Source organism: Spermophilus citellus, assembly GCF_964194105.1.
Source record: "Spermophilus citellus genome assembly, chromosome: 2".
In the NCBI taxonomy this organism is placed as follows: domain Eukaryota; kingdom Metazoa; phylum Chordata; class Mammalia; order Rodentia; family Sciuridae; genus Spermophilus; species Spermophilus citellus.
The window spans coordinates 88688240-88706293 of NC_138183.1; the positions used below are offsets into that span (position 1 = coordinate 88688240).

An 18054-nucleotide genomic window follows, 5' to 3' on the forward strand; every position below is an offset into this window, starting at 1 on the left:
TCAATATTTTAAAATGGCACATTAGTCTGATTGATTAGATTAAAATGGCACATTAGATTAGATTGCTGAAAATTGATAGTCATCATTACTATGTGACTGAGTAAATTATTTAATCTTTCTAAAATATAATTTCCTCATTTATAAAGAGGGTAAAAATACCCACCTAATGGGATTAAATAATTATTAAAAAATACATATAGACACTCAACAAACAGTAGGAGTCATCCTCCTCCTCATCAGCATTGCATAAATATGTCAAAGAAACAAAATTTCTAAAACTACATATTTATTTCGGTCCTCCACTGTATCAAATATTTCTTCTGAAGTTAAGTTCTGCAACTCCCTTTTCCTTTCCTTATCAGCAGCCTTGGCAGAAAAAGATACACACAAAGAAAAAGGAAAAACAGATATGATAGTTCACGAGCCCTAATTATAATCTTTAAACTCAACCATTTTAGTTATGTGAGATTAGAAAATATAAAAATCATCTTTGTTAAATCCATTAACAATACTTAAACTATAGATGTAAACATAACTGCTTTAGAAAAATAATAATTCTGGTTATTAGTGACTAAGAACTGCAATCAGAACTAAAGCTAGGATATCAATCTATGAAGTTATAAATAAAATTTCATAATAAAACAAGAAAAAATTGTAATTGTTTTATTCTCCTAATATCTTGTTAAAATGAGTACTTTGTTTAATATCATGGCCCTAATTTAAAGGATCAAGAAATGAAAAAGGCTGGATGTGATGGCACATGCCTATAATCCCAGCAACTCAGGTGGCTGAAGCCCTAAGTAACTTAGTGACCCTGTCTCAAAATGAAAAATAAAAAGGAGGCGGGGGATGTAGCTCAGTGATAGATCATCTTATCCATGTTATCTCTGTAATAAGATATTTCTCTCTTTCTTCTTTTTTTAAGCTAGGGACAAAATCCAGGGTCTTACACATATTTGTCAAGTCCACTGGGTTACATCATCAGTCCTAGAATGAAAAGTTTAACTGTAGCCATTTCTGAAAATACAGATAAATTTCAGGCATTAGAAAATTAAGGTTGAATTGTAGGATCCAATGTTATTAACCTTTCTTAAACCATGCAGTTATAATTTAAACAACTCCCATTTGTTGAGTGTCCACAAAGCACCTGATGCATTTTAAACTATTATTTAATCTTTTGTCCTTCAGAAAAGGATACTATTTCTTTGGTTATTCTTTATTTCTCTCCATGTGGTTTTTGATACCAAGATTAAAATAAAACACTTCTCGAATAAATAAAAAACTACTCAGATTGTCAATTATGTAAATCAACAGCACAATGGGAAAGAAAATTGCCACCCAATTTCTCTTACTGGTAAAAACTGGATGTCTTTCTTCTCTCCTAACACGGTACAAGAATCCTCAAAGCAGGATCCTTAAATAAGGAAAAATCTCTTATTTAAGCAAAGAAGAGTTTAAAAAGTTTCTTAGTTACCTGGACTCTTAGCTTTGCTGCATCCATCTTTTTACGGAACTCTTTCTGTAACTTCACCTTCAAAGCAACATCAGAAAGATCTTTGTTTTCCAGTTCCTGTAGCTGCTTTTGTGTTTCATTTAATTCCACTTTTGCCTGTTCTGCTTCATGTTCTAGTTTTGTTACTTTCAGAGAATACTGTTTGCTTACAGACTTGGCGTCGTTACCTTCACCATAATGACAGTTATAACAATTATGAATTACATAAAAAAACATAAAAACATAAAAATCTCTATTCTAAAACTCCAGCTGGGCAGAGTTACCATTTAAGCATCACATTAAAAATCCAGCTGTCCCCACCCACTCCTATTAAACACAGCTTGCCACTAAGACTCTTAAATAATTAGTTCCTTAATGATTGTTCCCATCTGGTGCCATTCAATCTTTTCACTAGTTCTATGTTTTAGTGTGGCATTTCTAATCCTCTGAATTTGCAGTTGAGTTTTTCTTGCATCAACATCCAGTTAAAAGGATATTTGGAGTGACTTTGTCCTCTTGCTCAGTACACTTTGGCTTCCTGATACTCACAATCTGTGTTCTTGAATTTTTAAAAACATTATTAAAATTTATTTTTTGGGGGGATACCAAGGATTGAACTTGAGGGCCCTTCACTACAGAGTCATATCCCCAACCCTATTTTATTTAGAGACAGGGTCTCACTAAGTTGCTTAGTGCCTTGCTTTTGCTAAGACAGGCTTTGAACTCATGATCCTCCTGCCTCAGCCTCCCAAGCTGCTGGGATTACAGGTGTGCACCATGGTGCCCAGCAAAAACATTAAAATTTTTAAACGTATCAAAAGAAATAATAAAATGAATCCCCATTGTTTAGATTCAAGAGTTACCAACATTCTGTCATAGTTGCTTCAATTAAGTCTTTTTTTGTTATATTTGCTTAATATATAAAACAATCCCAGATGTTATATCATCTTTTGTTTATATTTCAATAAGCATCTATATGAAATGTGGATATAACCATAAAGTCATATCAATACTAATAATGACTAACAATACTGATACCTACTAATTCATATTTAGGCTTCCCCAATTATCTCAACGTGTCTTTTATAACTGGTGTATTTTAATCAGAATCTAAACAAGGTCTATAATACAGCTGATTCTTAAGTCTCTTAAAGAGTCTTTTAATCTAGAGCAGACAGATTCTCTCCTTTTTGATTACACTGACTTGTTACAGATGAATTCTTTTAAAATACTTTGTGAATATTTAGAACATAAGATAAAAACATGATATAGAAAATTCTATATTTCTTTTTATTTTAAGCCCAAGTATTGACTCTAAACATTTGGTTTTGATTTGTTCTGAAATGAAAACTGTCTCTGAACTAAATTGGCAAACTCATGGAAAAGGAAATAGGAATCTAGAGTTCAGGGGACAAATAATCACCAGGGACAGTTTATGACACTGTTATACAATTTGTTACATTGCTACATGAAAAATCTTATAATTTTTGATGAAAAGGAATTACTGAACTAAACACACAGTGAACTATCTTACTCTAAAACTATGAATATCTGACTAAAATACATATAACTGGGGACTGAGAGTATAGCTCAGTGGCAAAGTGTATGCATAGCATGTATAAGGACCTGAGTTTAAGCCATGGAACTCTGAAATGGATACATAAAACTAGAGCGCATTTAAACAAATCATCTTGGATTGTTCATCAATCATTCAACAGACCAATGTTTTATCAAGAAAAAAAAATACAGTGCCAATTATACAATGATAAAATGCTAAACTGCCACTGACTGTAAGACACATCCTGATTTCAGATATTAAGATATGGAAAAAAGTATATGAGAACTGATGAAATACAATATACATGTCCTGTTGTTATTGCTGGCTGTAGTAGTTGCTACTTGAAAAGTAAGCACACCGTGACCCTTTTGCTAGTCATTATCTCTGAGGATCTTTAGGAAAGCTTCAAACTGTTGTTTGGTATTAAGAGTTTGAACTCAGGACACTTTAACACTGAGCTACATACCCATCCCTTTTTGTATTTTTTGAGACAGGGTCTTGCTAAGTTGCTGAGGCTGGCCTCAAACTGTGATCCTCCTGCCTCAGTTTCCCAAGTCACTGAGATTACAGGCTTGCACCACCACACCTAGCTTTTCCAAAGTGTTCTTGGTCCTAATGAGTAAGAAAAAGAAGACTCTGTGTACACTTAGGTGTCCTGTTTTAAGCAACAAAAATAGATATCCCAGGCAGAAAAGCATGCTTGTTCAGTGAGATACATGGTGAGATAACAACCCTGAAAAAAAAATAATTTATTCTAGGGATAAATATTCTCACAGGCACTGTCCTGAAACTCTATGGATGGAGAAAGCAATTCAACCCCTCGATCAACTCCTAGATATTCCTATGAGGAGTCAAATGGCATTTGATCCTGCCTGTGAGAAATGAGCATTATCAAACTCAAAACATCTGGTAGGTAGAGTAAGGATGATGCCTAACACATGTGTCACTAGGAATGAGGAAAGGAAAAGCTTTGGCAGAGCAGAAGAGGTTAAGAAAGGAGAATCAATATCTAGAAATCAAATTTGAAGGAAAGACAAGTGGGAAAGCAGCTTTCTTCTTGCTGAGAGCAGATTTGAGGCTCATCTTAATGTATGTAGTTTGTGATTACACTCTTGGGCTTGAAAAAAAATGAAGATAATGTTTCCTTCAGTTCTCCAATGAGAACAGATAGTTGGAGTTACGGAAAAGAAACGTTACTGTCTTTTATTCTTTTAATTTTCTACTGAATTTCAAAGTGGTCAAGGCTGATGCTTTGAGTATTTGGGGAAGAAAAATCAAAAGTCTAAATTGACCTTTGTAAGGCAAACCTAATTTGGGGGAGGACAAGGAGAGGATACCATACTTAACTCAATCAAACAGAATGTGAGACAAAGAGCTAAAAACTTGGCTCACCTAGGAGAACAGCTCCCAAGAGCAAATCCTCATGTTTTTAGAGAAATAAAAATTACCACCATCTAAACTATAATGTCAAAAATTAACATTAAAAATGAACTAAGTCCAGCCATGTGTAGCTGGTACAAACCTGTAATCCCAGCAACCCGGAAGGCTGAAGGAGGAGGATCAAAGTTCAGTCAGCCTAAGCAACTTATCGAGACATGTCTCAAAATTTAAAAAAAAAAGGCCTGAGGATGACCACCCCTGGGTTCAATTTCCAATACAAAACAAAAACTAAGTCAATGATGATTAATAATTTTGTTAAAAGAAATTTTTATTTACTTTTTAGGTGTAGATGGACACAACACAATGTCTTTATTTTTATGTGGTGCTGAGGATCGAACCCGGGTCCCGCCCATGCTAGGCAAGCGCCCTACCACTGAGCCACAATCCCAGCCCATGATTAATAATTTAAAACAAATAGGGGATCCAACATGGCCGCCGACGAGGAAGCAGCGATTCTAATGTCTCCACAGTAACGGGATCAAAAAGACCCTTTGGAACAGCGGCAGTCTACCTACTGAGGAACTTCAAGCAAAATTCCGTGAAGGGGGTCCTGCCGGGAATTGTTCCTATTTCTTTCTTTTGTCTTTTCATTTTTCTTATCCCCCCTTCCTTGAATTCTATCTGCCTACTCTCATTCTCTTTAGTGACTTCTTCCCTTCCCTTCTAATACCTTTCCTCCCAAGCATCAAATAAATTTATAGGAGTAAACAGTAACTCAGCAGTCAAACAGAACAAGAAGCAACATGAGCAGCTTCAAGAAACAAGGAGTACAAACAATGCAGGACAGCCTAAATATTCAGGAGGACCTAGAGTCATCAGAAAAATGGTCATATAAAGACCTCAAGGAACACCTTAGACAGATGGAATGGAACCTTAAAGAGGATACAAGACAGCAAATTCAAGCAGCGAAAGAACACATTGAGAATGAATTACATAAACAGCTAAAAGAAGAAGTTAAACATCTTTATCAGGAGATAGAGATTATAAAAAATAATCAAACAATAATTCTAGAAATGAAGGAAACGATAAACCAAATTAAAAACTCAATTGAGAGTATCACTAACAGAGTGGAGCAAGTAGAAGCCAGAACGTCAGATAATGAAGACAAAATATACCATCTTGAAAAGAGTCTAGCCAACTCAGAAAGGCTGGTAAAAAATCACGAGAAAAACATCCAAGAGTTATGGGATAACATGAAGAAACCAAACTTACGAGTCATCGGGATAGAAGAAGGTACAGAGATTCAAACCAAGGGAATGAGAAACCTGCTGAATGAAATAATTACAGAAAACTTTCCAGAAATAAAAAAGGAAACAGATATACAAATTGAAGATGCATACAGGACACCGAGCACACAAAATCACAGTAGACCAACGCCAAGACACATTGTTATGAAGATATCCAATATACAGAACAAAGAGAAAATATTAAAAGCTACAAGAGAAAGGAGACAGATTACATTTAGGGGTAAACCAATACGGTTAACAACGGATTTTTCATCACAGACACTGAAAGCAAGAAGGTCATGGAACAATGTATTTCAAACTCTGAAATCAGACAATGGATGCCAACCAAGAATTCTGTATCCAGCAAAATTAAGCTTCAGGTATGACAACGAAATAAAGATCTTTCATGATAAACAAAAGTTAAAAGAATTTGCAGCCAGATAACCAGCATTGCAAAGCATTTTGAGCAAAACACTACACGAGGAAGAAATGAAAAACAATAACCAAAACCATCAGTGGGAAGTGCCTCGGTAAAGACAGAGGGCGACGGGAAAGATAATCACGGAGAAACAAACTAAATTTTTTTTAAAAAAAGGATAAACAATCAAACATGGATGGAAGTTCAAACCATATATCAATAGTAACTCTGAATGTTAATGGCTTAAACTCTCCAATAAAGCGACATAGGCTGGCATCATGGATTAAAAAAACAAACCCAACAATATGCTGCCTCCAGGAGACACATCTGATTGGAAAAGACATACACAGGCTGAAGGTGAAAGGATGGGAAAAAATATACCACGCACACAGTTCTCGTAAGCGAGCAGGGGTGGCCATCCTCATATCAAATAAAATCGACTTCAAGACTAAGTTAATCAAAAGGGATAAAGAAGGTCATTATATACTGTTAAAAGGAACTATTCACCAACAAGACATAACAATTATCAATATTTATGCACCAAAAAATGGTGCTGCGACATTCATAAAACAAATTCTCCTCAAGTTCAAGAATCAAATAGACCACAACACAATAATTATGGGTGACTTCAACACACCTCTCTCACCATTGGACAGATCCTCCAAACAAAAATTGAATAAAGAAACTATAGAACTCAATATCACAATCAATAACCTAGACTTAACTGACATATATAGAATATATCAACCATCATCAAATGGATATACTTTTTTCTCAGCAGCACATGGATGCTTCTCAAAAATAGACCATATATTATGCAATAGGGCAACCCTCAGTAAATATAAAGGGGTGGAGATAATACCATGCATTTTATCTGATCATAATAGAATGAAACTGGAAATCAATGATAAAAGAAGGAAGGAAAAAATCCTACATCACATGGAAAATGAACAATATGTTACTGAATGATCAATGGGTTACAGAAGACATAAAGGAGGAAATCAAAAAATTCTTAGAGATAAATGAAAATACAGACACAACATATTGGAATCTATGGGACACAATGAAAGCAGTTTTAAGAGGAAAATTCATCGCCTGGTGGTCATTCCTCAAAAAAAGAAAAAACCAACAAATAAATGAGCTCACACTTCATCTCAAAGCCCTAGAAAAGGAAGAGCAAAACAACAGCAAATGTAGCAGAAGGCTAGAAATAATTAAAATCAGAGCGGAAATCAATGAAATTGAAACAAAAGAAACTATTGAAAAAATTAACAAAACTAAAAGTTGGTTCTTCGAAAAAATAAATAAGATCGACAGACCTTTAGCCATGCTAACGAAGAGAAGAAGAGAGAGAACTCAAATTACTAACATACGGAATGAAAAAGGCAATATCACAACAGATGCTACAGAAATACAGAAGACAATTAGAAATTATTTTGAAAACCTATATTCCAACAAAATAGAAGATAGTGAAGACATCGATAAATTTCTTAAGTCATATGATTTACCCAGACTGAGTCAGGAGGATACACACAATTTGAACAGACCAATATCAATGGATGAAATTGAAGAAGCCATCAAAAGACTACCAACCAAGAAAAGCCCAGGACCGGATGGGTATACAGTGGAGTTTTACAAAACCTTTAAAGAAGAATTAATACCAATACTTTTCAAGTTATTTCAGGAAATAGAAAAAGAGGGAGCTCTTCCAAATTCATTCTATGAGGCCAACATCACCCTGATTCTGAAACCAGACAAAGACACCTCAAAGAAAGAAAACTACAGACCAATATCTCTAATGAACCTAGATGCAAAAATCCTCAATAAAATTCTGGCGAATCGAATACAAAAACACATCAAAAAAATAGTGCACCATGATCAAGTAGGATTCATCCCTGGGATGCAAGGATGGTTCAACATACGGAAATCAATAAATGTGATTCACCACATCAATAGGCTTAAAGATAAGAACCATATGATCATTTCGATTGATGCAGAGAAAGCATTTGACAAAGTACAGCATCCCTTTATATTCAAAACATTAGAAAAATTAGGGATAACAGGAACTTACCTTGACATTGTAAAAGCTATCTATGCTAAGCCTCAGGCTAGCCTCATTCTGAATGGACAAAAGTTGAAGGCATTCCCTCTAAAATCCGGAACAAGACAGGGATGCCCTCTATCTCCACTTCTATTCAATATAGTTCTCGAAACACTGGCCAGAGCAATTAGACAGACGAAAGAAATTAAAGGCATAAAAATTGGAAAAGAAGAACTTAAATTATCACTCTTTGCAGATGACATGATTCTATACCTAGAAGACCCAAAAGGGTCTACAAAGAAACTACTAGAACTAATAAATGAATTCAGCAAAGTGGCAGGATATAAAATCAACACGCATAAATCAAAGGCATTTCTGTATATCAGTGACAAAACTTCTGAAACGGAAATGAGGAAAAACACTCCATTCACAATATCCTCAAAAAAAAAAAATACTTGGGAATCAACCTAACAAAAGAGGTGAAAGACCTATACAATGAAAACTACAGAACCCTAAAGAGAGAAGTAGAAGAAGATCTTAGAAGATGGAAAAATATACCGTGTTCATGGATAGGCAGAACTAACATCATCAAAATGGCGATATTACCAAAAGTTCTCTATAGGTTTAATGCAATGCCAATCAAAATCCCAACGGCATATCTTGTAGAAATTGATAAAGCAATCATGAAATTCATATGGAAAAATAAAAGACCCAGAATAGCAAAAGCAATTCTAAACAGGAAGTGTGAATCAGGTGGTATAGCGATACCAGATTTCAAACTATATTACAGAGCAATAGTGACAAAAACAGCATGGTACTGGTACCAAAACAGGCGGGTGGACCAATGGTTTAGAATAGAGGACATAGAGACTAATCCACAAAGTTACAACTATCTTATATTTGATAAAGGGGCTAAAAGCATGCAATGGAGGAAGGATAGCGTCTTCAACAAATGGTGTTGGGAAAACTGGAAATCCATATGCAACAAAATGAAACTGAATCCCTTTCTCTTGCCATGCACAAAAGTTAACTCAAAATGGATCAAGGAGCTTGATATCAAACCAGAGACTCTGCGTCTGATAGAAGAAAAAGTTGGCTCCGATCTACAGATTGTGGGGTCCGGCTCCAAATTCCTTAATAGGACACCCATAGCACAAGAGTTAACAACAAGAATCAACAAATGGGACTTAATTAAACTTAAAAGTTTTTTCTCAGCAAGAGAAACAATAAGAGAGGTAAATAGGGAGCCCACATCCTGGGAACAAATTTTTACTCCTCACACTTCAGATAGAGCCCTAATATCCAGAGTATACAAAGAACTCAAAAAATTAGACAATAAGATAACAAATAACCCAATCAACAAATGGGCCAAGGACCTGAACAGACAATTCTCAGAGGAGGATATACAATCAATCAACAAGTACATGAAAAAATGCTCACCATCTCTAGCAGTCAGAGAAATGCAAATCAAAACCACCCTAAGATACCATCTCACTCCAGTAAGATTGGCAGCCACTATGAAGTCAAACAACAACAAGTGCTGGCGAGGATGTGGAGAAAAGGGTACACTTGTACATTGCTGGTGGGACTGCAAATTGGTGCGGCCAATTTGGAAAGCAGTTTGGAGATTCCTGGGAAAGCTGGGAATGGAACCACCATTTGACCCTGCTATTGCCCTTCTCGGACTATTCCCTGAAGACCTTAAAAGAGCATGCTACAGGGATACTGCCACATCGATGTTCATAGCAGCACAATTCACAATCGCTAGACTGTGGAACCAACCCAGATGCCCCTCAATAGATGAATGGATAAAAAAAATGTGGCATCTATACACAATGGAGTACTATGCAGCAATAAAAAATGACAAAATCATAGAATTTGCAGGGAAATGGACGGCACTAGAGCAGATTATGCTTAGTGAAGCTAGCCAATCCCTAAAAAACAAATACCAAATGTCTTCTTTGATATAATGAGAGCAAATATGAACAGAGCAGGGAGGAAGAGTGGGAAGAAAAGAGTAACATTAATCAGTGACATGAGATGGGAGGGAAAGGGAGAGATGAGGAAAATTGCATGGAAATGAAGGGAGACCCTCATTGCTATACAAAATTACATATAAGAGGTTGTGAGGGGAATGGGAAAATAAACAAGGAGAGAAATGAATTACAGTAGATGGGGTAGAGAGAGAAGAAGGGAGGGGAGGGGAGGGGGGATAGTAGGGGATAGGTAAGGTAGCAGAATACAACAATTACTAATAGGGCATTATGTAAAATTGTGGATGTGTAACTGACGTGATTCTGCAATCTGCATTTGGGGTAAAATTGGGGGTTCATAACCCACTTCAATCTAATGTATGAAGTATGATATGTCAAGAGCTTTGTAATGTTGTGAACAACCAATAAAAATTAAAAAAAATAAAATAAAATAAAACAAATAATTATTACAATTTTGTTAGAATAACATCTCAGATGTATTCTTATATGTTTAGTATTTTTTTAATGGGAAAAATACCAAGTGTCATAGTTTCAGCACAACACAAAGTTCATACTGGCTAGACACATTACAGATAAAATCCACCCTAATAAAATTCTTTTAATAACTAACCTCCACATACTGGCTCTAAAACACACTTTGTCATACCTAATCCAGTCTATATTGCATAGTGCTGAGCTTCAAAAAGTACAGTAAATGTTACCACATCAAAAGCAATTTTAAAAGTTTTCTCTCTCATATAACCTGTTCATAGCACACTATTACCTGTTTTTATTAATTCTTTAATCAGATCTTCCTTCATCTTGATGTTAATTGTAAGTTCTCTCATTTTTTGTTTAGCTTCATTAAGTATGAGTTCTGATTTCTTTAATTTTTGCAAATTCAACTCTTGACTCTCCCGGAGATATTCAATCTTTAAATCTTTAAAATAAAAATAACAAAACTGAGAACAAAAATATACCTGATCATAAAATATTCAAAAGTAGGGTTTTAAAGAAAAGAAGAACAACCAAGTGTGGTGGCACATGACTCTAATCCCAGTAACTTGGGAGGCTGAGGCAGGAGAATCTCAGGTTTGAGGGCAGCCTCAGCAACTTAAGCTCTCAGCAGTTACGTGAGATGCTGTCTCAAAATAAAAAATACAAATGGTTGGAGATCTCCAGTACCAAGACAAACTAAAAGAAAAGCAAAACAAAACAGTTTAGAGGTAGCAGAGGGAGGACAAAAAGGAAGGAAAGGAAAGAGGAACAAAATACATAGGAATTGAGACTTCAGCTTTCAGGCTGACAGAGTTTCTATTTCCTTAAAATATGCTTTAGTTATATCTCATAGGTTTGGATAGTTGGTCATTGCCCTTAACATGAGTTCTCTGAGATAGGTATAAAATCTCCAGATGGGGAGAGGGGTGAGTTTTTTTCCTATTAACTGCTAGTTTTATTTTATTTTATTTTTTTAACTGCTAGTTTTATTGTGAACAGAGAATGCACTGAATATCCTGCTTCTGAGAGTGTGGTCCAGCAATGTTTGTCAATGTCCTGCACCAGAATATAAAACAACACTGTCATTAGCATCTGTTTTAGTTTGACTTACTTTTTTTTTCTTTCTTTCAAGGCTAGGCTTTCTCAACTAGTATATTTATTTATATTCAGGCATAAGTTTCTTTTCTGATTGCAGACAAATAACAAATGGCTCAAGAATAACAACTCAAATAACATCTTTACTATTTCTACATTTTGAGATTAGTTTTATTTATAATCAATTTTTGGTAAATATTATATACGTAGGCTCTTAAACAGATGTTCTCTATTTTCACACTATAGCACTTATCCTGTTATTTATATTCCCTATAACCTTATTTTTTCTATATTGACCAGTTTTCAGTTGTCAGCAAAGAGAGATGTTAAATTATCCTATTGTACTATATAGTTTTTGCAACATAATGTTTTTATTTTTCAGTACAAGGGATGGAACCCAGGGGTGCTCTACTACTAAGCTACATCCCCAGCCCACTGTATTTTTTATTTTCAGACAGGGTTTTGCTAAGCTGCTGAAGCTGGCCTCAAACTTACACTCCTCCTGCTTTAGCCTACCCAGTAGTTGGGATTACAGATGCACCTGGTTTCAAGATAAATGTTTTTGATGCTGTTATGTGATGCATAAAAATACTCATCAATTTTGTTCTAAAACATCATAAGCACCCAGTAGACAACTGGGTTTTAAGACCAAATATATCACTAATGGTAGGCATATGTGCCAATGCAGAGTAGACACCTGAAAGATTATTTACAGTGTACTTTAAAGTAACCAAGGGTACAAAGCATTATCAACTCAAGTCTATAAAATATAATCTCTATTCAAAGAGAGACTGTATCTTCAGACTGAACTGATAGGAAAAAATTTTTATTAAGGAACAAAATTTTATGAAAAATATAGGCAGAAAAGAGAATATAAAGGAAGGTCTACCAACCAGGAAATCTTTCCTATCAAGTTCCAGTTTTGAGAGTTCATAGATACTTCTTAAATTATTGACTGAAAAAAAAAAAAGCAGTGTCTCTCACAACCACTAATTTAAATTATTTGAGAAAGTCTATATACCTTTACTTCCCAAACTTGACTTTCGTGCTTCATCCTGAGTATCATTCAACTCGACAAGAGAACAAACAGAACTTGGCTTTTTAATCCATGGATGACTTCTACACCTTGAAAGGAAGGAAGGAAGGAAGGAAGGAAGGAAGGAAGGAAGGAAGGAAGGAAGGAAGGAAGGAAGGAAGAATCCAGTTAAAGGGTAATTTGTGTTTATAATCTAGCCTCAAATTAATTTCTCCAAGAATTAACAGTAATGTTAAAAAAATAATTATATATAAAACAAAGCAGGACCTTATTAATGTTCTTCAAAATAAAAGGATGTCCCCCAAATTGGATCCAGTGGGAAGTCCACCATGTTTGCTGCTATTCTGGAAGCAGAATTCAGAAAGCCAAAAAATTCCCTCTGAAAATTAGAATCTAATAACTACCAAAGCTCTGAAAGCAAAATTATTTTTCAATTCTAAGACTTGTTACTTTTGTTCAAACACTATTTTCACAACATATTAGATGAAAGTACATTTAACAAAAAACTACCTGCTCTTTTATTAAGTGAAAAACATACACTTTAATTAAAAAAAAACTATTGCATCATGTAATAAATATAATGATGTTTATTAAATGAGTCTATATTTAACATACCTAGCTCTACATTTCTCTTGACCTTCTGATTCTTCATCATCACTGTTATCAGAAAATTGGCAGTGGAGGACTTCATCTTGTTCTTCTATATGGCCCAACAGCATCTCACTTCGTGTTCGAAATCCAGCAAATACTTGATCCAGAGAGTATGTAGGAGAGCTTGTATAGACCTTGCAAGTGATTCCCCCACCCAACAACAAAAAAAGTGATTTTTAAAAATGTTTATTTTATCCTATTTTCAAAATGTTTTTAAAGAGGTTATTAAATAGTTACTTAAAAAATAAACAATCAGTGAAAAATGCTCCCCTAAAAAAGGGTCAAAATTAATTTCACAATACTGTTGTGCCTCATGGACACATACTTCTTTCAGAATCCACACAGCTCTTTCTCTTCTAGAAAGATCTTCTATCTTCAATATTAGCTTCATAGAAAATAGTATTCAAAAATAAAACCAGCCAGGCATGGTAGTGCATGCCTGTAATCCCAGTGGCTCAGGAGGCTGAGGCAGGAGGATTGTAGCTTCCAAGACAGCCTCCTCAACTTAGCAAGGCTGTATGCAACCTATTGAGACCCTGTCTCAAAATAAATCAAAAGGGCTGGTGATGTGGCTCAGTGATTGAGTACCCTTGGGTTCAATCCCTGATACCAAAAAAAGAAATAAAATAAAATAAAACCAAAGGGACGGATGGAAAATATCCCAATTTAACACAGTACAGGTACTTCCCAACAAATATACCCACCCCCCAATCTTCCCTGTCCAGAATGTTTAGAGAATTGTGAGATTATTGCTAAATTTCTATATCCCCTCTCATAGGAATAAATCCAGAACTATTGCCACTCCCTCAGCCAGAACAAACATTACCAATTTGAAAATCATAATGCAGATATTCATACTTGACATATGATAGTTAGATACAGTTGAATTAATGTTTTAATGTTTGATATAAAATTGGTAAAAAAAACTTCTGTGCTAGTCTAAGGATTTTCTATATTATAACATGCTTCTATTGGAAATGCACTTCAAGTGCTTAAAAAATGACTCTGGAAAAAAAAAAGCAATGAATTAGATAGAAATTGCTTTTATACTTTTGTTCGGGGTTCTATTACTTAGTATTTTCATTTTATCACCTCTGTAACCAAACATTAGGGTGACTTCTCAGAAAAATAATAAAATCTTAGATGAGCATTCAATTTACTAATGCAAGACATTATATAAGCTGTTAAAATTACAACATATAGTAGAATATGTATATCGCACGGTGGTTCAAAGTTTAATCACTTGACAGTAGATCCCTCACACATCCCTTCCTAAAAAAACCTACCTGTTACTAAAGATCCTCTTATTTATATCTGATTTTTGTGACCCCCGCTGTTGGTCACTTAATGGCACCATCTATCACATCAACTCCATGATGGATAAGGGGTAAAGTTTTCTAGGTGGCTCCCAGTTTGAGGGAAAATGTTATGAGGGAGAAAAAGTCTTCCCAGAAGAACCAACTCAAAAAGTATATATCTAACAAGTATAATGTACCCAGCATGGTAATCTGACCTGTAACTGACAAGCATCAAGTTTTTTCTTGTCAGGGTCTGGGTGTCCTCTCAAGAGCAAATAAAACCTTTTGTTCAGAGTCAAACTTAGTTTTCTGGGATTGTAATTTGCCTTTAACTTTTCTTATTTTAAAGAAAACCAAACAGCCAAGCTTAATGATGAACACTAAATAAGATCTGCTTATTTAAGTTTATTTTTTAAATGAACTCATTTTTAAATTTTTTTTAGATGTGTAGACCTTTATGTTATTCATTTACTTATATGTAGTGCTGAGAATCGAACCCAGTGCCTCACACATGCTAGGCAAGCACTCTACCACTGAGCCACAGCCTCAGCCCTGCTTATTTAAGTTTAAATCAAGATCTGGTTTTGGACTGGGGGTGTAACTCTGCAATGGAATGCTTGCCTATGCTTGAGGTCCTGGACTCTACCCCCAGTGCCACAAAAAATTTAAAATCATACTCTTATGAGAGAATATATAATGACTATCAAATGTTCACAATGTGTTGTTAAATGAGAAAAGCTACTAATGACATACATGTATGACAAATATTATACTTTTAAAATAAATAAGATCTTTTCACTTTTTCCCTCCAAAATGTATAAGTAAGCATATAAGAAATAAAGTTCAAATTCTTTATATAATTTATTTTAAATTGATTAAAAGTCATTTCCCCCCTTTTCATCTGAAAGTATTTTAAGCTGAAGAAATATTTCACATGCCAGATTATAATTACTTCAAGAAAATATTAGAGGTAGACAGCAGGAAAAAAATATTTGAGATGGAAAATATTAGCTAGACTTCTGCCAAGGAGAAGAAATCCAGGAGAAAATTAAATTGCATTTTAGATGTACTATGTGGCTTAATATAGCTCATTTTGGTATTCAAAGTGAAACCTTCCCCTCTCTTTTAGAATACTGGAACAACACCTGAACATGTGGGCCCTGCCATCATGCCTGACTTCTCCTGGCTGCTGCAGTGACTGATATAAACACAAGAGGTGACCAGAATTTCTAGATACATAATAGGAGCAAGAGAATTCCCAAACTGCTTATCATATGGCCTTTGTATCTCCTTCCTTTTCCCCCTCTTTTGATGGATGGTTCTTTTAGGGTAGAAGGAAATATTTTAAAACAAAACTAAAAATTTGCTTATTTGAAGCAATGACTATGGAAGTTTTTATTCCATGTCTATTTCAGATCTACTCAAACAACTTGTGATAAAGAATAATTATACCCCATTTGATTCAAATATATGAACTGTCAAGATCATTGCACTGTCATGTGTAACTAATAAAAAAATAAAAATTAAAAAAAAGAATTATAATAAAAATAAAAGAAGGGGCTGGGCTTGTGGCTCAGTGGTAGATTACTTGCCTAGAGCACTGGGTTTGATCCTCAGCACCACATAAAAATAAATAAGTAAAGCAATTGTGTACATCTACAACTAGAAAAAATATAATTAAAAGAAAGTCTTAATGAGGACCTGGGTTCAATCCCCAGTACCACAAAAAGAAAAAGAAAAAAATGATTTAACTCTTCTGGCAGAGCCCATGGAGCTCTAACTCCCCAGAGAGAGAGAGAGAGACAACTACCACCATCAAAAACAAAAAACAAAAAACAACGACAAAAAAAAAAACCCCTCAATTAGCAAATAAAAGAATGGACAGAAACAGAAAAATTTTCAAATTACAACCAATAATTGAAAGAAAAGGACTTTTTAAATATAGAAGATAAAAATTATTAAATAAATTAATAGATATTTGAAGCCTACAAAGAATTTCTTTCTTCTTAGTCTATGAAAAAATCTGTCATATTCAACCATAAAGAAAATGTCAACTGAAATAATAATATTTGTTTAAAATTTAAAATCTAAGCACTTAAAACTGAAAAGCGTACAGGCAAGGATAGTATCTATCTTACTCACTCTGTGACATTTGGGCCTGGGGCACCATGCATATGCTGAGGATACCGTTTACCAGGCATTGCAGGTACTTCAGAGTCAGCATCTCATGTAAACCCTCTATATGGCCCCACCATGTTACCCCATCCTTACAGATGCTTACTCAGGTTCAGCAAACATCCAGGACTACACAGCAAAGTTGGTATTCACACTCAAGTGTAAGAGAAAGAGAAACATAAAAGTTCATAAAGCCAAACAGAAAAAAACTGCTAAGACTGTAGAACTACCCATAATATAATACTATAAACAATTTTTTTTTTCAATCTCAAAGAAAAAAATAGAACTGTACCTTCCTGGAATCTTGTCTTGATGGAATATAAATATAATGCCCCAAACGAGTGTCAAATGGTACGGTATATGGTCTTTTTTCAGGGATCCTGGCATCAGGCCCATCTCCACAACTTTCTTTAGTCATTGACAGGTTAAGTTTTGTTAGTTCTTCACTCAGCTGATCCACAAGAAGCTGCTGTTCTATTATTTTTTCATTCTTTGTAGAACAGAGATGAGAAATTGAATAGAGACTTAGCATATGTAATTAAAAATCAATTTTATAAGGACTGGAGTCGTGGCTCAGTGGTGAGCACTTAGCTAGTATACATAAGGCACTGGGTTCAGTCCCCAGCACCACATAAAAAAAATAAACAAACAAAAAAAAGGGTATTGTATCCATCTACAACTAAAAATATTTTAAAAATAAATAATCAATTTTATATTGACCAAAATCACAAATATCTTAACAGTACAGTCAAACTTCATTTATCCAAAGGCTATCTTTCTGCTTTCTAGTGTTTTTTTTTTTTTTAGTGGTTATTTTAGAATGAATACACACACACACACACCATTCTTTTTTTTTTAATCTTTATTTTATTTTTATGTGGTGCTGAGAATTGAACCCGGTGCCTCATGCATGGTAGGCAAGCGCTCTACCTCTGAGCCACAATCCCAGCCCCAAATTAGTACCATTCTAAGTGGCAAAAATCTTTTGAATAGTAAACAAGCAAGCAGCCAAAAAAGTCAATACTCAAAGACTATACCCCGTCCACTGTGATTGGTTATTTTGCCACTGTAATTGGAGTAATTTAATTAGCTATCTCATGAAGAATGGACTTTTGGAGTAAAATCCAAGAAGAAATAAGAAAGCTGAAAGACA

At 34.7% G+C, this 18054-nt stretch overlaps 1 protein-coding gene across 2 annotated transcripts in view; it reads right to left on the reverse strand.

The window, feature by feature from the left end:
* The window catches only part of KIF27 (kinesin family member 27), an 83631-nt gene that overhangs the window by 38193 nt on the left and 27384 nt on the right, over positions 1-18054 (reverse strand). For both annotated transcript variants that reach the window (XM_081282705.1, XM_081282706.1), the window contains 5 exons: positions 17194-17391; positions 13393-13562; positions 12763-12866; positions 10933-11088; positions 1475-1680 (listed from right to left, as the gene is read on the reverse strand). In XM_081282705.1, the coding sequence (XP_081138831.1) occupies positions 1475-1680; positions 10933-11088; positions 12763-12866; positions 13393-13562; positions 17194-17391 (834 nt within the window). The remainder of the gene's footprint in view (positions 1-1474; positions 1681-10932; positions 11089-12762; positions 12867-13392; positions 13563-17193; positions 17392-18054) is intronic.